Source organism: Hippoglossus stenolepis, chromosome 1 (assembly GCF_022539355.2).
Source record: "Hippoglossus stenolepis isolate QCI-W04-F060 chromosome 1, HSTE1.2, whole genome shotgun sequence".
Lineage (NCBI taxonomy): Eukaryota > Metazoa > Chordata > Actinopteri > Pleuronectiformes > Pleuronectidae > Hippoglossus > Hippoglossus stenolepis.
The window spans coordinates 11,297,752-11,322,537 of NC_061483.1; the positions used below are offsets into that span (position 1 = coordinate 11,297,752).

General features: G+C 41.0%; 2 protein-coding genes across 4 annotated transcripts; one reads left to right on the forward strand and one right to left on the reverse strand.

Annotated features, from left to right (window-relative positions):
• Positions 1-380: 380 nt before the first annotated feature.
• Positions 381-5,599, reverse strand: si:dkey-56m19.5 (calphotin). 2 transcript variants are annotated; one of them, XM_035162671.2, is made up of 3 exons: positions 5,316-5,599; positions 2,489-2,852; positions 381-2,446 (listed from the first exon to the last, which is right to left on the reverse strand). In XM_035162671.2, exons 2-3 carry the CDS (start codon positions 2,840-2,842, stop codon positions 986-988), a joined length of 1,815 nt encoding a protein of 604 aa, XP_035018562.1. In that variant the 5' UTR covers positions 2,843-2,852; positions 5,316-5,599; the 3' UTR covers positions 381-985. The 2 variants fall into 2 exon arrangements, with proteins under 2 accessions (XP_035018562.1, XP_035018553.1); XM_035162662.2 differs by having other exon boundaries at positions 381-2,852; positions 5,316-5,598.
• Positions 5,600-9,255: 3,656 nt separating this feature from the next.
• On the forward strand, positions 9,256-23,804 carry dync1li2 (dynein, cytoplasmic 1, light intermediate chain 2). Of its 2 annotated transcripts, none has more exons than XM_035152035.2 (13): positions 9,256-9,492; positions 10,268-10,341; positions 10,846-10,962; positions 11,075-11,305; positions 14,922-15,085; positions 16,520-16,613; positions 16,809-16,944; positions 17,096-17,207; positions 17,338-17,397; positions 18,000-18,044; positions 18,182-18,299; positions 19,370-19,507; positions 20,351-23,804. In XM_035152035.2, exons 1-13 carry the CDS (start codon positions 9,407-9,409, stop codon positions 20,461-20,463), a joined length of 1,488 nt encoding a protein of 495 aa, XP_035007926.2. In that variant the 5' UTR covers positions 9,256-9,406; the 3' UTR covers positions 20,464-23,804. The 2 variants fall into 2 exon arrangements, with proteins under 2 accessions (XP_035007926.2, XP_047196444.1); XM_047340488.1 differs by having other exon boundaries at positions 9,261-9,492; positions 20,356-23,804.
• Positions 23,805-24,786: the final 982 nt, after the last annotated feature.

Here is a 24,786-nt window from a genome sequence, read left to right on the forward strand (position 1 = left end):
CGCATACATTAGCCGGCCGTGTTGCACCAACCAAAATATTTGTAAGGTGGCCGGTGACCAACAGGACATTGCTCTTTGCAGATATCAATAATCAGCCAAACTCTGACCCGTGGGAGCTGATAGGAGCAGTGGTGCCAGTGGATGTCAACAAGTGGTTTGAAATTAACAGACATGTGATGTTCTAATGTTTCTCCTGCAACTGCAGAAGCGAAACTGTGACTTTTTATGGATTTTATGTTTAGAAAATGAGTTGCCTTCGAAATGCAAAGCCTAGAGCAACGAGCAATAAATCTTGTAGTAAGTAACCCAATGCCTCCAACAATTGTGACATGCTTGATGCTGCGTGAACGCATGAAAAGAAAAGAAAAATAAGATCACTGTGGGCTATAACAATCTCTCTTTATTCTCTATTCTGAACAATCAGCTTGAAATTAACAGTTCTCACAGGTACCATTATTATAAAAGGCCAAAAACATTTGTTGTCATGTCTCTCCGCGTAGTAATAGAAAGGATATATGAAATTCTAAATCAGATAATATACTAATAATAATAATGAATGCTGTTCCGATAAACCACTTTGTAATATTCACTTGGCTCACACATAAACACAGATTTATTCATTTCATTCATTAATATCGTCGTTACTGTCCAGTATCTTCACTCTTCTGTCAAAGTTTCCCTGTCTGTCTGCACTCATCGTTCAAATCCAAAACTCAAAGTCTGCATTCCATCTCAACCGCTATCTCCCCCTCTGTCTCTCTATCGCTCTCTACCTCCCTCCCTCCCTCTCTTTTAACCTTAAAGTGGTTGCATTTCGTTTTTGGTCACTCAAAGGAAACATCCTTTTGCCTGAGTTACCACTATAGACATTGCGGTGGTTACGGCGTTTCAGAAAGCCTAGCTGTGTTCGTGATACCTTGATGACTCTTCCGCACCATCGGAGGATTAAAACTGAATTCACATTGACTTGAATGGCGGCGTCCCCTCAGACCGCCTGGGTGACCTCGGTGCCGAGACCCTCCACCATGTCGGACACTGCGTCGGGAACTTCCTGGACATCCCCGCTCAGGTTCATGTCCTTTTTCAGTTCAAAGTCACTCTTCTCCTTGATAGGCATCTCCTCTGGCTCGTCACTTCCGTTAACACACTCCTCTGTCGGCGTGACAGTAGTGGCAGCGGAATCTGTGCACTCTCCATTCACAGCTGGAATTGCAGGGACAGAAGGGCTCTCTAGATCTCCGTTCTCCATCTTGCTTTCGACCTCAGGCTCAGGGCTTGGCAGCTCTTCCACAGAGGCTTCAGCGACCTTTTCAGACTCAACAGTGATATCGCTGGCAGATACAGACTCTGAGATGAAGATCTCAGGGATGGGTTCTGCTGCGTGTGGCTGAGCTGCGGGAATCTCCTCTGCTGCAGTCTCCAAGATCGCAGGTACTTCTACCTCCACAGTCTGAGAGGCTACGATCGGTTCTGGCTCAGTGTCTTCTACTTGTTCCTCTGCTGCTGGTTCCACTGGGAGAGCCTCTTGCTCAGGCTCTGGTTGTAGTACTTTCTCTGGTTCTGCGGGCTCGGGTGATTGTTCTAGCTCTGGTTCCTGCTCTAGCTCTTGCTCTGGTACTTTCTCTGGAGCTGGGGCTTGCTCTGGTTCGGGTTCCAGCTTGGGAGCTTTCACTGGCTCTGGCTCCTGCTGTAGTTCTGGTACTGGCTCTGGGGCTTGCTCCAGCACTGGCTCTACAGCTGTTTCAGCCAATGGCTCAGGGATAGGGGCAGCAGCAGGCACCACTGTCTCCTCCACAGTCGCTTCAGGCTCAGTAACAGTCTCTGGGATGGCCTCTGGCTCTTGTTCCTTTGGTGCTTCCTCTGTGATGGCAGGAATAACCTCTATTTCTGGCACAGATTCCACAACTACAGCGGGTACTTCTACAGGGAGGACTTCAGGTGCAGCTGCAGCTGCAGGCTCAGGTTCAACTTCACTTTGCACAGGTTCCTCTGCTGCTGCTGCAACGGCCTCTGGGAGCTCTACTGGGGCTGACTCTTGCACTGCCAGAACCATTTTTTCTGCTGCTGGGGCAGCTATTACAACTGGTTCTTCAACTACTGGAGCTGTTTCCACTGCTGCTGCAGCAGGTTCTTCTGCAACTGGAGCAGATTCCACTGCTACTAAAGCGGGTTCTTCTATGACTGGAGCTGTTTCCACTGCTGCTGCAGCTGGTTCTTCTGCAACTGGAGCAGATTCCACTGCTACTAAAGCGGGTTCTTCTATGACTGGAGCTGTTTCCACTGCTGCTGCAGCTGGTTCTTCTGCAACTGGAGCAGATTCCACTGCTACTAAAGCGGGTTCTTCTATGACTGGAGCTGCTTCCTCTGCTGCAGCGGCAGGTTCTTTTGCGACTGGAGCTGCTTCCTCTGCAGCAGCAGCAGGTTCTTTTGCGACTGGAGCTGCTTCCTCTGCAGCAGCAGCAGGTTCTTTTGCGACTGGAGCTGCTTCCTCTGCAGCAGCAGCAGGTTCTTTTGCAACTGGAGCAGCTTCCTCTGCTGGGGCGACTACTTCCTGTACTGGAGCAGCCTCCTCTTGTGCTACAGCAGCTGGTTCTTCTGGAGGTGCAGTTTTGGGCTCTTCTGGAGCCGCTGCAGCTTCAGTTACTGCTGCCACAGCCGACGCCGCAGCTTCCTTCACCACATTGTTGGCCTCAGTTATCACCTCAGCTCCTGTGGCCAGGGCTCCATCCTTCACTTTAGCCGATTCCTCTGCATGAGCAGCTAACGCCGCGATCTCATCCTTCGCTTCTTTCGGGTCGCTCACATCATATCCCTTCTTCTTCCGGCTAATTTTGTTTCCCATGATGTGTCTCCTGTAGGAACAAGTAGATGAAGATGTGATTTAATATGAGGAGTGCAGCTTTGTTTAATGTTGGCCCGACATTAATCATCAATGTTTAAATATGTTTAAACATTCTCCAAGAAAAATGCAATATCTCTTTAAGACACAGTCAGACAAACACATTCATTCCTTTCATTCCTGACCAGTGTGTCTCTGGAGTGTGGTACAAAACCCATGCCACAAGGAATCTCCTCACAGAGAGACCCCTGGAACTTGTGCTAACCACTGAACCACTCTGTCCCCCATGTTTGCTGGTGATTTACACATGTGTATGTTTACTCAAGCAGTTGTTGCAAAGAAAATCTCTTAATACAGATTATATATGTAACATCTAAACTACATTCCTTGAGTCATGGAAATACAAGTATTAGTTACATGTTTCTAAAATGTCCAAAATGCAGCATGGGTCCATGCAGATCCTTCAAATGTAAATTCTTCAGAAAGGAGAACTGAGAGAAGTCTATTGTCGAGACGTGAACCATAAGTTCAATTAGGAGAGTGTTCTGTGCCAAACACCGTTTGGCAGGAAAACAAATGTAAATGCATGGGAACCTCGGTGAGAACAACTCCACAGCCTCTTGGGCCATTCAGAAGTGTCTGGTACGGCTTGGTGCCAAATGAACCCACAGCTGAGTTGAACATGTATAGATTCAGAACTAAAGCTAAGTCAGCGTGTTAACCCTAACCCGGGAACTGCGAGCGACTCTCACAAGACACATAGAGCGACCAGAAAGGGAAGTTTCATTTCCAGAAAACATCTAAATGAGAAAACTGGATCGCATGCACCGCAAATCAGTATAAAACCACAGAAATCTCACTGACACGATCAGTGAATGGAGGAAACGCTGCAGACATGTAATTATTTTGTGTTACTGCCACAAGCTTTAGAGGAAGATTGCAACACACTTTAACTTCCCTTCAGAGGCAAAATAGAGAACTGGAAGTTTATCTTGCTGATTGTGTTTCACCCCACCAAGAACAAATCGACCTGTTTGAATTTGGAAAACAACGCTCCTATAATCGCCATTTTTCTGCACTGGTGATGGTTTCGGGTTTATATGAATTTGATTAGTCTAATCCACATTGCCAGGGGATATTCAACACAAAAGCAAGAAATCTTACGCAACGTGTTTTATTTTTCTACCAGGAGGAGGGCAGTTACCCTGCAGGGCAGCATGTGGGTACAGGTATACGATCAATCCGGGAACTGTCCATAGTGCTGCAATGGAGCAATCAAGACCGGATGCACCACACACCAGGCATGCTGGGATATTCTGCTTCACCATGACACAGATTTACACTCCATGCATGTGCTATCCGTTGGCATGAAGAAAAGAAAAAAAGCAAGATGTCTGCTGTTACAGCTAATTCTGCTTTGAAATCCACTTCCACATCGTTGTAATTGGTTTTTATTGCGGGTGACATCTTTTTTTTTTTTGCCAAACGCATGGACCCAATTTGCACATGTCCCCGACCACCAAATCAGACAAAGCAAAATGTACAGTTACAGGATGAAAAACCTCATATCTAATTATTGTGCATCGATTTCGTCAATTTGTAAGGAAATTCGAATGGATGGTGGACGTGATGCGTAATGCTGATATTTCATGAGACACCCGCAGCAGCAGATAACGGGTAGCATGTGCCGACCGGTAACAAAGGATGGTGCCTCCTCTCCAGCAGCTTCTCACTGACCACAGGGTAAAAAGGGTTGACGCGCTGAGTTGGCTGCAGACACCGATGCCAAGCTGCGGTCTATAGTGGACTATAGGCTACCACACATGGTAATTACACCAAGCCCTTACAGTCATTCAGCGGCCACGAACACTTGAGATAAAAAAGCTGCCTCCATCCCCCACTTCGACCCACCCACCCACCACCCACTGCTGCTGTTGCTGCTGCTGCTGCTGCTCTGCCCTTTTTGTTTCAACGAGCCCTTTTCCAAAATGTCCAACTCACACAGGCACAGGGAGAAAAAAGACACGACATCCAGGACAAAATGAGTAGAGACACAACTTCGTAACTTTGTCTTTGCGCCTTTAAAAAAAAAATGTAATCTGAGGTTGCTTTTGATCGCCTAGTATTTGAAATTAAAAATTAAAAAACCTTGCATGCGCTGCAAACCCAAGAAAAAAACGCACAAGGCTTCATTACATTGAAAACACTAAACCCTGTCTTTATAATAGGAGCCCTGATAATTAGCATATTTACATAATAGGATAAAAAAAGAGAAAAGACGGAGAGAACAATAGCTACAGATTAAAGGCATTTTTTTCCCTGACTCAATCACTCCACGTCTCTCTCTCTCTCTCTCTTTCTTTCCTTCCTTCGTTCTTTCTTACACAAAACCCCAAATCCTACACATGTTTCAGCTGGAAAACAACAGGCTATGATGAATAAAATATAAAAAAGACAAATCTGTGATGTAACCGACCTGTTTGTCTATGTAGTGATCAGCAGGACTTGTTCTCCAGGCTCCCTCTCTCCCTCGCTCTCCCTCTCTCTTCAGGCAGGCTGGATGTGATAATGGAGGTAAACCTTGAGAGTGACAGCTGCAGATTCCGCCCCTGCTCTCTCTCTCTCTCTCTCGCTCTCTCTAGCTCTCTCTCTCTCTCTCTCTCTCTCTCTCTCTCTGCTCGAGGTGCAGTCTGGGAGGTTGTTGCAGCCGTGGAGCGCCCCTCGCAGTTTTCTAGACATCTGTCGCTATCTGAGTCCAGCCTATACCCCACCACTGCTCGGGCTGCAGCCCACACCCTCCCGGGCTGTGACCCCTCCCCTGCTGCACACACACACTCCTCTGCATACTTCTCTGCTGTTGACTATACACAACTGGGGATGTATATATACAAACTAAGATCCGTAGACAATTACAATGGTTCCTTGGTGGGTTTTTCTTCTGCGACACCTTACAAGTAATCCTAGCAATCATTGGTTAGGGCAGGAGGCTATGGCTGAACATCACAGCAAGATTTAAAAAAAATAGAAATCATGTCAATCGATATCGATAATTATCACATTGAATGTCACCTTACTATTTATTTTAAGTTTAAAGATTGATTTTTATCCTGAGTGAAGGTTGTGGGTTTTAAACTCTTCTGAGCAGAGAATTTACTAACACTCTCCAAAAAGGAAAACATTTTATGAATGTGAAGCCGATCATTTGTGTGTTTTACCTCCTCACTGCATTCAATCGATATGTATTCATATTGTACTTTAGTTTTATTGATATTGATGGAGAAGGGACTTCAGTGTTTGGATTCTGCTCGTCTGTAGAAGTCATTTTAATCATGTTATATTACAAATTTGCTTTATGATGTTTTTGTCAGTAATACAAAACGGTGTTCGTATCGGACCAGCTTGGTTTGGTTGAGACTTGATGAGACTTGATGAAATTCAACAGTTGACTCTTTCAAGTGAAAATCATCTCCTCCGACAATTTGGCCGAACCAACGTGGCAGAAAAAAAAATCAGATGTAGTGTATCAGTTCATTTGTATCCACTTGTAGAGTCTGTGAAAAGAAAGGTGAGAGTGGGTGTTTCCCTGACAGATTCCCTGACAATCACATCCATTTTCATCCAGTACCTCAACGGCTTGGAATATAAAAACCATCTCAAAATATAAAAAGCAATAAAACAAGTAAAACTGTCCCAAAAATGTTTCCTTTCAAACACAATGAAGGCTGGAATTCCCAGTATCAGTTCATTTGCATTCACTTGTAGAGTCTGTGAAATGAAAGGTGAGAGTGGGTGTTTCCCTGAAAGATGCACACAATCACATTTCTTAACAGTTTCTCTCAGTGAAACTGGAGGGGGGAAAAAATCACAAAGAAATCACTGATAATCTGATTACATCACTCAAAACCAACCGGCTTGGTATTTAATCACAAACGGTCCTGATAAACAGCCAAACCGGTTATTTTCTCCTGATTTACGCATATTTGGAAATGTACACACTCATGTGGCTTGGATGCAAGGAATGTGTCTTGGTGCATGTAAGAAATCCATTTTGTAAATAGATATTTATATATTTATAATATTTTGTATAGGCCTAATTATATCTTTTGATTTAGTGTAACAATTGAACAAAGTCCCCCTTTGTTGGACTAACAAAGGATTATCTTATCTTATATTTAGAGTGTTACAGATTCAGTGCTGGGCGTGAAATCATTGTCCAAATGGTTTCGTAGTTTAAAGAGTTGTGTTTCTTTACTTTTCTTCATTTGACTTTACTTTACTCTTCTTTCTTTTCCTTTGTATTATTTTCTTTTCCCCACATGAGGATCTTAAAAAACATTATCACTCATGTCTCAAGAATTGAATACCTGAGTATTATTGGGGAGACAGCGCCCTCTCCTGTTACTAATACTGATAGCACAACACAGTGTCTACAGCGACACTTTGTTGGGTATTAACTCTATACTCAAACAAGATTATACTAATATTGCTTATAGTGCTTATTTATTTTTGGTGATTTTGTAATGACTTTTGGAAATATCTAGTTACATATTTTACCATAAAACGTTCTGTTCTTTTGAGACCTATAGGTAATGATTTATTTTAATGCTCTGTTGACTGTTTCTGTGTCCAATATATCTGTTAAAGGAAGAGAAAAGAAAAGGGGAAATAAAATAATCTTTGTTGTTTGTTTTCCTTGCTGACAGCACAGCTTAATAGTGACAAATGAGCAGCAAAGGCGGAGTTTCACATGATGTAAAATCTCTGGAATGCATTCCCAGGAGTCCGACGTCCATCCCAGCCAACCACCCTGCTCCACATAAACAGACGACTCACAAACATGAGGGGAGGCCTTGGAAAACCCTCCCGAGTTCTCATCAGGTTGATGTCCAAAGCTCATTTGTCTGCAGCTCTGACTCAAAGGCTGTGGAGATGGAGAAATAAAGAAGTGCTGGGGCTACAACAACCTATGGGCCAATAGCTCTCCATCAAAGTGCAGGAATGTGTCACACTGCTTTGGCTCACGTTGTATTCCTATAGAGAGAAGAAGGGTAAACACTGGGCAGGTTAATATGTTTCATGAATATATAAATGAACTGATGATAATCCGATTTCAAACAAAATCATGTGCTTGATATTTTATGTTAACTTCCACATTTATAATGATTAACACAACTTTCAAAAATGGCCTAAAACACAGTCTGTCCTGAAATGAAAAATGACCTGCACACCAACACAAATAAAGAACCACGTTGAATCTCTGTCTCCTAATGAGTAAATAATCTTCACTTAAGACATTTCATACTTCTGTGGTATAAACAGATAGTTTCCGATGTTATACAATTCAGTGAATGCATAGTATCAGAGTTGTGGAATAAGTCAATGGAATGAAGCCATTATCAGTGGTTACGTCAGAAATGTCCGCAGTGAGAAGGCTTTCATTACATCATGGTAACACTATAATATTTTCACAACTGCACTTTATTGTAGTTTTGGTTACTAAACAATATCCCTTTTTAAAAAATAATATATCTCAGAATTAAATTTCAATCGGTTGATGTGTTAGAATTCCAGATGCATAAGAGTTATTCAAAATACAACGACAGTGAAGTAGGACAGAATTTTTCCCTTTCAGTTTTCAGCCAGAAACAGCACCACCTACTGGACACTTTAGTCATACATGTTTTTACAAAACAAAACAAAAATATAAAAAAACATAAAAATACATGGTTATATAATTTTTTAACCACAACGTCGTTTTATTAGCGTGCTGGGCAACCACGACACCTGCTCAAACCCTGCTTCTTGCTTTTGTGGTGAAGACTTGCAGAAGAAGTGAAGTAAAAAAACTGGTATAAGAAACCTTGGAATCGCATCTGAATGAATTGGCTTAAATGGACTCAAAAAATTGTAAAATAAATAAATAAATATTACAGGTTTCGCTAAAAGACAGAAAGTGTGTTTATACTCTCGGTGGAAGTATGTTGAACTTCTGGCCACAATAAATCAATAAAAATCACAGGTTTGATCCTCTCTAAAAGTCAGACGGTGTTTATACTGTTGGTGTACATTTGTTGAACTTCTGACCACAATAAATAAATAAATAAATAAATAAATAAAGGTTTGATCTTCCCTAAAAGACAGGATGTGTGTTTATACTCTGGTTGTGAGTGTATTGAACTTCTGACCAAAGGTAATGATTGTTATCACCTTCCTCTTCTTCATCAGCTGTTAAAGGAAAAACTGCTATGACATCATGTATTGGCATGTGGCGAGAGGGGCGGCTCGATTATTCGGTGAACAAATTGAGCCCACCCTTTCACCACAGTTAAATACTATATTCTACACGTGTATCTATTAGTATATAACTTTGTACAAGAAGCTGATCACCTCCTGAAAATTAATATTAAAGTGATCAATAGTGGTCGCGTGCGCAGAGGGTCGCTCTGGGTCCGGCGCGGCTCGGCGGTGATCGAATGCAACGCACCCCGCTGGCTACTTGAGGGAGGGCGGTGCTAGCGGTGCCCAGGCAGCAGCAGGGCCTCGCCTTTGTGGTTGTAGGAAGAGAAGATGGCTCCCGTTCTGGAGAAGCAGCTCCCGGGCGCAGCCGGAGCAGGCGACAACAACAACGAAGACGAAGAAGGACAAACCCTCTGGTGAGCCCCGCTCTTCCCGTAACAGCCCCGTGCTCCCCGAGGCGTTTCGTGTCCGAGCCCAGCCGCCATGGTTCTGCTTTGTCACTGCCGGGTTGGTCAGACACCGGCCCGGCTAGCTGCGGCGTTAGCATCTCGCTCAGGCTTGGGCGGTCAGTATGTTAGCTCGGCTGCTAACGTCAGCTAGCCGGGCTACTGCTGGTTAGCTAAACAACACAGCGCCACGGTTAGCGGGGTTTACTGACACAAGAAGTGTTGCTGAATTGACTTGTCAAGTGTGAGAGGAGCTATTCGTGGTGTCAGGGACCATGACAGTGTCACTGCAATAGCCGGTTAGCTCCTTTTATGCTGATAAAGCTAGCTAACATGAACATTAACGTAAATGGGAACAAGCTAGCACCAAATCTGACAAACCGAAGCACACAGAGGAGGAACATTGGCTTCAGTCAATGTTTATCCATGGGGATCGAATTGTGATGAAGCTTAAACTTTTTCATTTCAGGATTCAGATCGTCCGCTTGGTGTTACTGCTTAATTCTAACGTACCACAGATGACCTATCATTTCCTGTTTTTGTGATCTCGTGGACCCATCGCCGGGCTAAGAAAAAGTAGAACAATCCTTGTTTAGATCTCAAGTTATTGCCACGGAACGCTACCTAGTGTTTTGGTAGCAACCTGAACTTCCAGAATGATCCCGAGCTGTCAATGAGCCACTCGACTTTGAAGCTACCCTCCTTAGCCTGTTTTTCTCACTGTACGTCCTGTTATTTCTTGCAGGACCTCGATACTGAGCGAAGTTTCAACCAGATCGACTTCAAAGTTGCCATCAGGAAAACACATCCTGCTGTTTGGTATGTATTTTCTGAAGCCACTCGTATGGAAGCCTGTGCTTCTGCAGGGTTTTCAGTGCACTTGCATTAGTCAAGCCTAAGTTGGGTGGAGGGCCCGCAAACTGCAGAATAACACAGAGTTTAGCAAAGCTTGTGACTGCACATTTATAAAACTGTCTGCTCTCTTAGCTGGCTTTCTCCCCAGGGGATATGCACACTGGCAAACTAAACTAAACTACATAATAAATACAGACAGGATTTCTTATGTGGGGGTCATTTGGATTTGGGTGTACCTTGTGAAACACTGCTTTTAACCCAGAAAGATGTGTGTGTGTGAGGGGTTGTCACCTTTAAATGTTATGAGTAGATGAGAAATATTGTGAAGTTTAGATATGTTTTTTTTTTAATAGAGAGCAAAATTATTTATTGGTACATTTGCACATCATATTCTGCATTAATCCAAACTATCAACGATAGCATGCATGTGTCAATACTGCTACGACTGATATATAAAACATCTGGCAGGTGAGGATGGATCGGGAAAAACGTCGCTCATGGCCAAACTTCAAGGAGCTGATCACAACAAGAAAGGGAGGGGGCTGGAGTATCTGTACTTAAGTGTCCACGATGAGGACAGAGATGGTGAGTCTACCTGCTCTGTTGTTTTACAGCAGTAGCCTTTAGTAAACTATATCCATAAAAAACAATAATCATGCTGCCTCTATGTAACCTGGATTTGACTTCTGTTTTCCAGACCTTTCCCGTTGCAATGTGTGGATCCTGGATGGGGATGTATACCACAAAGGCCTACTCAAGTTCGCTGTTTCAGCTCAGTCGCTACCTGACTGTCTAGCTGTATTTGTTGTGGACATGTCACGGCCCTGGACCATTATGGATTCTCTACAGAAGTGGGCCAGTGTGCTACGTGACCACGTGGACAAGCTCAGGATCCCTCCTGAGAACATGAGAGAAATGGAGCAGAGAAGTAAGTAATACATGCCGTTCTCCACCCACACGTGTCTCTCATTGTGGAAGGTATTGGAAATTAAACATTCAATGGGTGTAACCTTTCCCCAAATCCTTGGTTCGGTTCAGACCTAGATTTTTCTGTTTGAGTCAAATAACTGAAATATTTATGCACTGTTGACTTGAATGTTCTCTGGGGTTCTGAAGTCTCAGGGTTATTATCCATCAGGCCAACGGAACTAGCCTATTGCTGACCACAGACATGATCTCTCAATCATGACTAAGATAAGCAGGTGACTCATGCAGTTGAAAGACAATAAAATAGGTGTTATGTTATACTTACAAAATATACAGCTTCCTCTAACTTAATAATGGTTAATTGTTTAATGGGTCACCCTGTTAATTGTAAAATGATTTTTGATTCATAAGTTAATTGCATAATAACAGCCAGACTCCTTGCTGACCAGTTGCTGGGAAAAAGAGGAGCTGGCTCGCAGCTGTGCGTAGGCGAAGCACTGTACAACACTACACCCCGTCATGGATGTTTCTTGCTCATCATCAGAGAGGCCCATGATCCTCAGCTGTGTGTTCTGGCTGCAGGCAAGATCTGCAAATCAATGCCTGTGATGCACTCAGATGTTGTTCTCCTGTTAATTTTAGAATTGGTTATCTCTCTTATGAACAGATCTTTTATGTTGGCTGAGATTGTTGCTTTTAAGACAAATCAGGTCAGCCTGCAGGGTTGTACAGTTGGTCCTTTTCTGCCTCTATAAAGCTTGCTTGCTGCTGCTGCTGCTGCTCTAGAAGTCTGAAATGATTTATCATTAAGAGGGCAAACTCGTTTAATGTTGCAGTTAAATTTTAAGTGTTTTGAATGTGACGGGTTAATACAGTGACAAGTGGTAACAAGTAGCTGTGTGAGCTGGCAAATGTATGAAAAAGAAAAGTGGAGCTGGTAGCCAAGTGATGACTAGAGCACATTAACTGAAAACACTTATAATGATTTTTGAATGGGTTCACTTTACAGTTTCCTTTCCTGACATTACAGGATATACTGCCTGGAATTTATACAACACACGGTGTGGTTTGAAGATGTTTTCTTGAGCATTCATTATTCAAGTTGTAGTTCAAATTTTGGTCCATTTGTGAGGCTTCATTTCAGACCTGTTTGCCAGATCTCTCTCGAGCGCCTGTCCTCCTTCCTTTCTTTGACCAAACCTTTTGACCCCCACCCCCCACTGACACAGTCAGATTTCCAGTTTAGCTTAGACACATCATCCAGATAAAGCATCTCCCAGCATATCAGTGTGATCCTGTGATGTCCGTAGCACATTGGTGAGACCGTGTGTGTCTCTCTCTCTCTCTCTCTCTCTCTCTGTGTCTCTCTCTGTGTCTGTCTGTGTGTGTCTCTGTCTCTCTCTCTGTGTCTCTCTCTCTCTCTCTCTCTCTGTGTGTGTGTGTGTGTGTGTGTGTGTGTGTGTGTGTGTGTGTGTGTGTGTGTGTGTGTGTGTGTGTGTGTGAAAATAGACAGACTGGAATTGTGTGCTAGATACTTTTGTCCAGAGAGTCTTGCAGTCGTATTGCATCATTGTTCCCTCCCCTCCAACAGCAGCGTAAGGAAGGGACGTAAACTGAGTCTGAATCAGTGGGCTGGACGTTCTGACTCCTTTGCTGTAACTGAAGTAGGCTGGCTGCTGAGCTGTCTCAAGTCAAATTACAGATTCAGCCTACTGCTGCCAGCACCACAAGTTGAAATGAGAAACATTTCACTCAGTGTCCTCTGTGGTAGTGACGGGATGGGGATTGTTTTTAGCTGAAGTGTTTAGGAGAAGTGTGTAAGCAAACATCTTGGGTGTTTTGTTTTCACTCTGTCTTTTTCACTTAAATTAGAGGAAGCGAGTGATGTGACAGCTGTCAGTGTTTTAACCACAAGACAGCAGCAAACAGTGGACAGTTAAACACTGGTGTAAAACCTGGGAGACCATATTTGTTTTGTTAGTCAAAGAAGAATTTATTTGTAGCTAAAGAAGTGTTTTAGCTTGTACAGGCATCTTTGCAGAAATTAATGTAAATTTGTCAGAAGAATCACTATTCTTAGTTTTTTAAATATATAATTGTTTTTCAGTTCAGAAAAATGCTGTATATGTAATTTGCACAAGGCTGAGCCATCTTATGCATTTTGACCTCACCTTTGTTTGTGGAGCAGTTAAAAAGGTGTTGTGGGGCAAAGTCTGTCTGTCTTCAGCACTCTCACTTTGTATTGTAAAGTTTCTCACCACCCAAATATTATTTTGCATCACACGAAATAAGAGATTCATGTTTTCATGGCAAAAACCAATCATCAACACCTCCATACAAACTAGTGATTCCTTTAGAATAATCCTCTGCTCTATCAACTACTTTGTCAAACACCCTTGTGATAGATACAGGGCCCAATGAATAATGGATGAGAGTGAAAGTAGTGTTTGAGTGATGTTTTTCGCCATAAGTCACTTTAAATACATTATAAACACATTTGATATTGTAAGATAATATTAGTAAAGGTTTTGATGCATTTTTTGTTGTTATGGTCTGTTGTCTGTGTTTTCAGTCAGTAGATCTCAGATGTGTGCCCCTAAAGTCTGCTTGAAGGGATTAGATGAGAAGTCTGACTGTACTTTTAGCAGCCATTCAAATCTTTGTCTAATCGGGTTATGTCCTCTTATATATATTTCAGTGAGGGCAAAAAAAGGCCAGAGATGTTCCCAAATCTAGCCTGTGAAAGGTGTTAAGTCAGCATGTCAAACTCCTGTCCTCGTGTAGAAAATGTACATATTTGTGCATATGCACTGGATTTGTGTAATCCTGTATCCAAGGAGGGCTGCGTTTTGGATTGCTTGTAACACCAGATCTCGGCCCATATACTAAATCCCATGTCTGAAAGTAAAGGGCTTGGCTCTAAGCAGCAAGTCTGTCTGGCTTTGTGGGCTGTCCCCTTCTGCATTCCCGAAGCTCCTGAGGAAGTAGGCCAGGGCTTCCTGCCTATAACCCCCCTTGCATCTCCCCCGCAGCTTTGTAAATGTCTGGTAAGCTGCAGTAGCACAACAGGAAAGCAGAGGATGCCACGTATTTATCTTATACCTTTCACTTATGGCCTTTTATAGAAATTGTGGACATTTTTGATTAACAATTTCCAATGATACTAAAATATTACTATGATAGAAATGACTTGTTGCATGTACTGTATCTATTCATAGTTCTCCATCAGAGTGTTGCCGAGGCTACAAGTAGCTCCTTAGCTTTACTAAAGGTACTAGCAAAGATGACATGCACATCAAAACATTTACTTGTTTTGGAAGAGATACCGTGTTGAAGAACTTCGTTGGTTAAATGTTCTTACTTATGATGTATTTATTCTTTTCACAGACACCATTCACATAATTTTATACTTGTCACTTGTGTATTGTCTCGATAGAGCATTATTCTGTGTTTATCTGGAGTGAGTGTTATTGTTTGTTGCCTTGCTTAGCTACATTTCTATTAAAGACATTTTAATATTTTTTGTCGTGCTGCTCTGTATATTCACTAAAAGTAATATATAGTAAATAACTTTTTTTTTAAATTTTTTTTTTACTCCCTTTTTTTTTTTCCTCTAGTGGTAAAAGCGTTCCAAGAGTACACAGAACCAGAGGACACCAGCACATCCTCCCCACAGAGACGGGCTCCAACAGCCGGGGAAGACGAGGCTGTTGTGCTACCGCTTGGGGACAACACACTCACATACAATCTGGGCATTCCAGTGCTAATAGCTTGCACAAAGGTAAATCTTTCCTACAGCCTCGAAAGCCTGAAGTGTGAAATTCTACATTTTATTCACACTTGTTGTTTACGTAACTCAAGAATTCAAGTGGTAATTATGACACAATCCAACACAAATGTCTGTAGGAAAAAACAATGTTGGAATTTTATAGCAGAACGGTTAAAGGTCATCTTCAATGTGACATCATAATGTTCTGCAAAAACTATTTTCTGACCGTTTTTCATCGCTTTAACTTGTGGAACAGATTATGACCATATTTCCTGTGACTTGTTGGCAGAGGCATACGACTGCAAGGCGGCAATTCTAGTTCCCTTCTTCAGCCACAGCCGTTCTCACTTGTCAGTACGTCCTCAGTACTTAGCTCTGATGCAGTCTTGACTGGCTATCAGGACATGTGGGCTTATAGTGTCTGTCCTCTCCCCGCTGATACATTTGTGTTAACTTTTATTCATGCTTTTAGTTTTATGTTGTGCTTTGTGAGGCAGTATCCTCTAATAAAAAGCTGGCATTAAATGTGCTCCTTTATCCTCCAGGCAAAGAGCAGTGCTGAAAAACAGTGTTGCCATCAGCAGAGCTTCACATGCTCGCTGTGACTAGAAAATGATGAAAGTGCCTTTTTTCCCTTTAGTGCCTCTGTCTAGCTCTTGTCACACTATTCGGCTTTGCAGAAGATTGTTGAAGAGCCTCGTTTGATATTTATAACTGTTTTGGCTATAAAAACTAAAAAAGAAGGTAAAAAATCTTTTGACGTATAATTGCAAAACTGTGCATTTCAGTCTTAAATTAAACCTCATCTCTTCTTTCATGACTAATGGGGAAAGCTGCAGTAGGAATCCAGGGACAGGAAATGCTCTTATTTCAATGCTGTCACTGCCACATCACACCCCCATGCACCCACCCCCTCTGTCAGCAGACAGACAAGTATCAAGAACAACAACTAAACTATTATGGTGATTTTAATGACATCTAATAATGTGGAAACCTTGGAGTATGGGGGCTTTCATTACTGCTTCTCTCTCAGTCAATGTGGACTGACGTGGCGGTTTTGCTGGTTGTTTTTCCACCATGTCAGTCTGTTTGTGTTTGTCATGGTGAAAAAATGTGGTCCTGGAGACACCTACTGTAATGGGAACTACAACAGAGGTGGTTTTGTGTACTTTGGCAGGTGTTTTTCCGTCTGTCGAGTCCTGAGAACTGAGTATTCATGTAATGGTGCAGTATAATCTACTAAGACTCACAGGTCAGAGCATCAATGAACTGCGTCTCTAGGAATCAAATCTATTTGTTCCTACTAGACACGGCAAAAAACACAATTATTGTCGGCGGGTTTTAAAGATGCAAAGCACAGTGTTATCTTGTTCACATGTAAATGCTGACATTTTATTGTCTCTCATGAAAACATTTCTTTCCCCCTCTCTCTGTTATTCTCTCCAGTGTGACTCAATCAGCATACTAGAGAAGGAGCATGACTACAGAGAGGAGCACTTTGATTTCATCCAGTCCAACATCAGGCGATTTTGCTTACAGTGTATCCTTTTCATGCATATTTGTTTCGAACAATGGTCATTAGATTTACATTTACTGTTCAATCAATCAAATTTTATTTGTATAGCCCATATTCATGTTCAAACAAACAGCCCATTCGTCAGTTTGATATGGCTCATGTTATTCTGGTTATTATCAATCAATCAATCTACGTTGCTGCCTTGACTGAACTGAACAGATGGCGCCGGCCTGATCTACACCTCAGTCAAAGAGGAGAAGAACCTGGATCTGCTTTACAAATATATAGTACACAAGATTTATGACTTCCAGTTCACCACACCTGCCTTAGTGGTGGAGAAGGATGCAGTTTTCATGTAAGTGATGCTCTAGTTTAGTTTGTCATGGCTTGTTTAGTTTTGATTCAGTATAACTAGCGGCCACCAGCGGATATTACCACCAGCTAATTATCTAAAATAGAATGTTTAGTTTGCATTTCCTGTAATCTACCTTTGTCTTATATTTTAGTCCATCTGGATGGGATAATGAGAAGAAAATTGGGATTTTGCATGAAAACTTCACAACAGTCAGACCCGAAGATCCTTTTGAAGATTTTATCACAAAGCCTCCAGTTCGGAAGGTATGACAGTGCAAATACTGAAAATACAAAATGTGCCAATTCTTTTTGAAGCCAATAAATAAACACATGCAGCATCAACTATTTCAGAGCTTCCTGCCATTCTCTCTTTCTGTTTTGCTCCTCTTTGCAGCTGATTCATGATAAAGAGATAAATGCAGAGGATGAGCAGGTTTTTCTGATGAAGCAACAGGTAAGAGTCTCTTTCCTCCATATTTAATGATTTATTTTTCCAGCCAATGAGAAGTTTTCTAAATCAAATAAAATTCAATTTCCTGGATGGAATTAAGATGTCTCAAAAACGTATTTGGCTAAAATTGTGAACAACTAGTTAGCTGGTGATCCCCTCCTGGAATTTTTATGGCAAAACATGTTTATCGTAATCATGTTCTGGGGAACATTTGAAACTTCCACCTGATGAGTAATGTTGCCTTCACTTCCTATTTTGTGGATAAATATACCAGGAAGGACATTTAAGCGAGTCTCCGGCTTCTCTTCTGTTTAAAGGCACCAATTTCCCTTTAATTTAGCAAAATCAATGATTGTACTGTAGTTGTACAGAAGTGAATAGATGCTTTCAGTTCCTTTCCTTTTGTACATGTGCAGATTTTTCAAAATTAGATAAATGGTAAATACTGTCTGAATAAAATTTCCAGAAAATTCAAAATGTGTTAACAATTTTATATCTGTGTCCATTTTGGCCTTGTGCCTTCCATTTGACTGTGAATAGAAACCTATTGTTGGAAAACCATGCCTGAGATCTGAGTGAAACTATGTGCTGTATTTTTTCTCCAGTCTTTGTTAGCAAAGCAGCCAGCCACACCAACAAGAGGGGCAACAGTAAGTGTCTTAACATCCCTCAAACTGGTGGATTATTTTTCTCCTTTTTCTCTGAACTGTATCATGTTTCCTTCCTGATACTCAAACTGAGCGATTTGTTTGTGGTCACGGTCTCACTCTGGGTTTCTGTGTTGCAGGAGTCTCCAGGACGGCCAGCGTCGGCGTCTCCCAGGCCTGCAGGTCGAGCTGGCCAACCCACCGTGACCAGTGGCTCACCAATGACTGCAGTCAAAAAGCCTGACCCTAACATGAAAGGTAGGAGCTCTTAGTGGTCATATATTTCAACATCTAGTGACTGTGATCTTTACACTCCAGTGCTCTGTAGTTTGTCTCAGTGGGTTACATAATTACCTCTACTGAATTCAAAACACTCTTTCATCTTACAGTTATTTAATGAAAATATTTACAACCATGCAAAAAACTGCCTTGAACACAATTGTTCAAGTCTTAGATGTTTTGTGAAATTAACAAATGTTCTTTGAATTGCTGCACTACTGCCCCCAAGCGGTAAAAGCTAAAATAATTCTACACTCCAGAGGTGGCCACACAGAAATATTGACTTTATCTCCATCATTTAGTGTAGTGGGGGGTTTTACATTCCACCTTGAATGTTGGCTGTAACTAGATTTATTAAAGGGCTGTTAACCTTTACTATACTTAACATTAAATATTCTAAGCTTTGCTCTCACTATCTCAAAATTAGGATGGTTCTCTGTCCTGTGCAGCAACTTTGTCAATACATTTTTTTTCCTGATAAAGGAGGTTTTGTTGAATATTTTCTTATCCTTATCAAGCACCTAAAGATACTTAAGATAGAGGGAGTCATATGCCTGTAAGACTGGAAATCCCTCTGAGACAAGAGTCAGTGGTCATGCGGACCAAATATTTTCCATGATTGACTGAATTTGTTTTAACAATGACTAATGTTAAGTTATTTACACACAACACTGTATATAACCACATATGGACCATCTGCAGCTTCCCCCCTCGTCTTCACGTGGGTTTAGTCATTCCAGCCTTCTTTTTGGATCAGAGCACAGGCTCAGATTTCAGAATAAAATTAAGATCAGCTCTGCATCAATCTGCCTTGAAGCATTTCATTATGCTTAAAAGAACACTCTGTTTAAATCCATGCAGACTGGGAGGAAGGTTCAAAGCAATAACAGTTCAATTGCGTTTCATTTCTTAAGTGTTGTGGGTGATGGTTGTTATAAATATATTTCTAAGTAATAAATGTATCCAAGTTGTGTTTGTCATCTTGTTATCTTTAACAATTTTAAAAAGAAAAGCAGGTCTCATTTAAAATGCAATTTTTTCTCATGCAGCGGGGGCTGCCAATGAGGGAGTGCTGGCTAACTTCTTCAACAGTCTGTTGAGTAAAAAGACTGGATCCCCAGGAAGCCCAGGAAGCCCAGGAGCCGGAGCAGTTGGAGCTGGAGGGCAAGGGTCTGCCAAGAAAACAGGTAAAACCTTTTGTTTTTTAATGCACCTCGCCTCTGAATGTCCTCTCCATTCTAAAAACTTGTCTACAGGTCTACAGTTTTCCTTTTATCAAAAACAGTTGTGTTATTGACATTCTGTGATTTTACATCCATCTCAGAGCATTGACAACATGCAGTCTTAAGACAACAGGAGTTAGAAACAAAGCCTTTTGTTGATAGTGGAGCTTTTTCCCGTTTGGAGTTTTATCTCTGCAGCCTGAAAAAGAACGTTAAAACAAGGGAGAAAGAAAAGTTTTTCTCTTTGACTGAACTTCTGTCGACCAAGGGAACATGTGACAGGCCTGTATGCACAAAACCTCAAACCATGAGTGTCACCATGAAACTAATGTTACTCACTCCACACCATGTCCCACAGCTTTTTGCTCAACTAATTTATGTCAGTAACCTCGGCTGTTTTGCACGTTTTGCCCTTCTTTGAAACTTTGTTATATTTGGTAAATATAACAAAGTCAAATACTGTTTATGAAATAGCTGAATCTACCCAGTGAAATATCAAGGAAACCATCGCATAACTCATCTCTGTGTCTGAGACCACTGACATGACTTGTTGTTCCAGTAATGAGCAGTGTTAACATCTCTGAGAGACCCAGCTGAAAGGATAATGCATGAGTACATGATTCCTTTGTCCGATGATTAGTTTTGCATGTGTGTTAACTGTGGCAGGGAGCCACCCAGCTCCAGCATGGGACCGCATCACCATCCAACCCCCCCATCTCTCTGCTTGCTGGCCATAGAAAAGTTATTTATGAAAAAACAGAAGCTACAGGAGATTACCTTTGGGCTTTGTCTCCTGTTTTTCCCAAGTGCAGAAGCCGGGTTTGACTGATGTCCAGGCCGAGTTGGATAGGATGACTCGCAAACAAGACTCCATGGTTTCCGCTAACAACATCCCACCGCCGACAGAAAACGAAGCGTGAAGGCAACAAAAGCGACTGCATCGTCCACTGCGTTAATACTTTGGAAAAAATACATTTTTTAAAATAATGACCAAATTCCCAATGTCTATATCAGTCTGCACACAAATGGGTGTCACCGAAATGAGTTTGAGATGCTATCAGATATGCTGGTGTTCTGGTGAGTTTGGAAGAGAGAGATGACAAAGATGGAAGTGTTGATGAGATGGAACGCGTTGAAGACTTGGCTTTATTTCTGTCCTCTCTTCCAGTGTAAATGTTCTTTTTGTGAGGGATGTTGGGATGATGGAAATGTGTGCACACTCCCTGGCAGCCAGCCTGGTGTGCTGGGCTGCAGGCACCCCGGGTCTTGGGGTAGAACATGCTCTCCTCATAGGTTTAGTGGAAATATACTGGCCCTGTGGCCTCTGGTTCAGCTTATCTGATGGAAGGAATTCGGTTGCGATTGGAAAGGTATTTAAACAACAAATATATTCACTGAAAAAAAAGTTATTAAAATATTTGCAAACATATGTAGTATGTGAAAAGAAAAAAATGTTGGCTATGATACTGATGTATTTATACAAAGTTCCGTCTTTTTATTTTATTTTGTGCACCATTTATTGGTTTAAGGAAACAACATCATGATCTGCAAAACATAACGCGATAAAATGCCACTGACGTCATGACACTAATATGACAAGTCCAGATAGCTGACAGCATATCATATCATTTGACCTCGTCATCCTGAAGGATTCTGTAAATAAAAAAAAAAGTCTATTCAGTTTAATCTTGATTTTGTATAAAATGCAATTCTGTCCAAATTCTGAAAATGGCTTCTTTGACTAAATGAGACTCGTAGAGGTTGCAACAGAATCTCTTCTTTAGCTACAGGTATGTATATTTGGGGAGGGGGTTGGGCAGCATCTTTCCTACTATAACTCCTAAGTGCCTCGCACAGTTAGCTGTTCGTGTCTTAGTAGAGGTGCTCGTCTGCGGAAGAGGAAAGGCCCTGTAGCACAATCGGGTTTTTGTCCATTTCTTGTCATCCAAATAATTTATTTCATTTTACATTTTTGTTAATGTACAACAAGCCTGTGGTCACTGTTATTTTTCAGAATGAAAAGTTTCTGTGGCCTAGTTGCTAGTGTTCAATAGAGCAATAGATTGAATGCCTTCATAGAAAACTGTAAAGGCTGCTGATATTAAGAAGAGACCACAGGGTGGAACTTTTTGGGTCCCTCAGAAGAACACTCGCTGTAGTTGAAACCACTCGCTTTGCAGCCAAAACACACACACACAACACTTCTCTGTGGTTTGAACAAAATGAGATATTGTATTGTTCAGTGTTTGACGGCACTGTCCTCCTCTTTTGGCTTCACATGTTTTATTCACACTGTACTTCGCATGTCAGTTACAACATTCCCAGTTTCTACATGAAGTAGTTGTAGAGACACATCCCTGTAGGAAACCAGTTCATGTCCCGACAGATCTTTTTCGTTCCGCCTCTTTCGGTGCCCTTTTTAAAACGACGACCTTTGCCTTCAATGTACAGCTAACAGTTTGTCACACTGGGCGCCCTGCCTTCACAGGAATGCTCCTAATTCATTTGTGTGTCCTTAAGGGGGTTGCTTAATTGTGTTATGTAATTTCTTTTCATTTTTTTAAAAAGTAAAACCATTAACTGTACCATATCAAATCATCTGTAATAATATTTATGGTTTCATGGAGCCATGTTATCATTCTTGAGTCTGTATGCAAGGCCCTGCTTAATCCAATGGATAATGAACATCAGTAGCTTTCACAGATAAATGGGATGTGTGAAGAGAGCAGCTGTTTGTTATTCAAATAACAGCAAAAAGGAAAAAATGGGAATTGGAACATGGAACCAAAGATACATAGTATTCACTACTTTCTGCTTTTATAGATGATAATCATCCATAGGATTAATCTGTGGCCATTTTTTTTTTGTCCTACTGTTGCATGGAGCTCTTGCATTCCACATTTCAGACCTGCCTATGATTTCTGTTTTGACTAACCCTAAAAAATGCCTTATTCGACCATATCTGCGATGTGAGAAGTCAAAAAGAAAAACCTGCTATAATTGTGTTCTGATAGAATTTGGCAAATTCACTGAAGTGGTACAGAAATGCAGTGCAATTAGGTTCAACGTCATTTACTCTGTAAGGGAATTACCACAGCATGCATGATGCTACTCAACTATTATGATTTACTTTTGATCCAAATGAAGCTCTTATTGCTTTAAATTTTCTCTTTATTTCTTGTGACTGGGTGGGACGTGCACCTGAGGGTCTGTTGCCCAGGTGGATAAAGCACAATTTTCAGAACAGCCAGGAGCTGAACCACCACATGTTTAATTTCGCACTTTTCCACGGACACTTGTATCATTTCCCTGTTGCTACAGTTAAAAACACAGAATGCATATTTTTCTCTCTTGCCTTGCCTTTTTAGATCATTTAGCAAAGAACATAGAATTTAACCTACACCTTAAAACTGCATTGTTTACCTGCATTTGCTGCTTAAGTTATGGAAAGTGCCCCTTGTGGTTAACCATGGAATAATTTCTTTCTGCCGGTGATATTGTACGTTCAATGTCAACCCTGTAGAAATGATTGTCATTACACTTTTGGAATGTTTTTTTCGGGGACATCTTGAAGTAGATAAACCAAATAAATGTCCATTCATTTTCAGGGTCGTCCTTTATTTTTGCTCATGAAACATCCCCTTGTATCTTTTTACATCTTACACAGGCATGTTTTGTTTCAGTTTTTTAAATATATATAATTTGGCCATTTACACTTTGTTAAAAATGAGTTTTGTAATGTCACCCTAACCTCTCTGCCCATGCTGATTTGTCCTAACAAAAAAGGACCACACTTGTTGAATTTGAAATTTAGCTGAGTGGAATGAAGTGCTCTCATGCTGCTGCGTCTCAAAGTTGCACTTAACTCTTCATAAAGATTGGATGTTGCTTTTAAGATGGAGCAATGACCAGATGATGTTAACTTTTGTACTCAGACGTCAGTTGACAGCAACTGCCTCCTCACGTCCTAACTGAATTGCCTTCGACCACTATCGACAGTCTGCATCGATGTGAGACTACAGAGCTTCTGCTTCCAGTACTTTTTGTATTCAGGATATCATGATATTGTAAAAACGTGGCTGGCTGCATTCTTCTGTGTCCTGAACTAATTAAGAAGTTTGATTGTATCACTTAAACACAATTGTGTAGCCTCTAAGCTGCCGCGTGGATTCTCGCTTCTTACACCGACAAAGATAAGGAAAATGTTTATCAGACCCCTGGCTTCAATAAAACCAAGAATCCAAACTGTGGTTGACTTTAACATTTTTGTGTCTATTGTTTTTTAGTTTTTTTCTTAATGATATTACGAAACATTTACCACTTTCATAACTTCACAACCCTAACTCCATCTCCATACAACAACACTAAACAAAATTTATAATACTCATTAATGATATTGCACTTTAACGAATGCATTTAGCTTATTTTCACATGTGATAAATATCACGAGCTCCACCAAAGGTTACATAGTGATGATGTAGATTTTTTGCAGCCTCTCCAGCCCTCAGCATTTAACCTGGGCAACAGTTTGTTCCCACTAAAAACCATATGAGGGCAGTAAAGTACAGGGAAGTGGAGTTAAATCATAAAAAATGTTAGGTTTAATCCACTTTTATATTTTACTTTGACTGTTAATCCCTGAACTCTTAAACCATCTAAAAACTTATTTCTTGCCCCATTTTTCTCCGCTCACCCCAACAAATCGAGGAAGATTCTGCTGGAGGCTTCTTCATGTTAAAAGGGATTTTTTTCTTTATAATTTTGTAAGGGCTCAGCTTACAAATACAATTAAATTGTAATAGTAGACTAATGGCTGTAGTAAGGCAGGAATCAATATGTATATTTTCATATTTATGGTTCATATGGAAGCCCCTAAGTCATTATAATGTGAAACTTTCTCAAAATGACATACCAACTGAAAACAATGAGCTACTAACTCAAAATAACAAGTTAGTATCTCAAAATAACATCTCAAGATAACAAATTATTAAAATAATGTCACGCTAACTCAAAATAGTTATTAAATAACTCAAAATATGACTTAATAACAACATAATGACTTAGTATCATAAAATAATGTCAACACTAACTCAAAATAACTTAATAACTGAAAATAGTTACTTAACAATTTAACATAATGACTTAGTATCTTAAAATGACTTAACATCTCATAATTCTGACTTATCTTATGATGTGACATACCATCTAATAATGTTTGATCTCATATTTTCTATGACTATATA

What these genes read in the sequence shown, in the direction of transcription:
- si:dkey-56m19.5 (XM_035162662.2), bottom strand. Translation starts at nt 2,842, where the DNA reads ATGGGAAACAAAATTAGCCGGAAGAAGAAGGGATATGATGTGAGCGAC.
- dync1li2 (XM_035152035.2), top strand. Translation starts at nt 9,407, where the DNA reads ATGGCTCCCGTTCTGGAGAAGCAGCTCCCGGGCGCAGCCGGAGCAGGC. An exon ending in CCACGATGAGGACAGAGATG is followed by an intron (nt 10,963 to 11,074) that starts GTGAGTCTACCT and finishes TCTGTTTTCCAG; the next exon opens with ACCTTTCCCGTTGCAATGTG. An exon ending in GAGAGAAATGGAGCAGAGAA is followed by an intron (nt 11,306 to 14,921) that starts GTAAGTAATACA and finishes TTTTTCCTCTAG; the next exon opens with TGGTAAAAGCGTTCCAAGAG.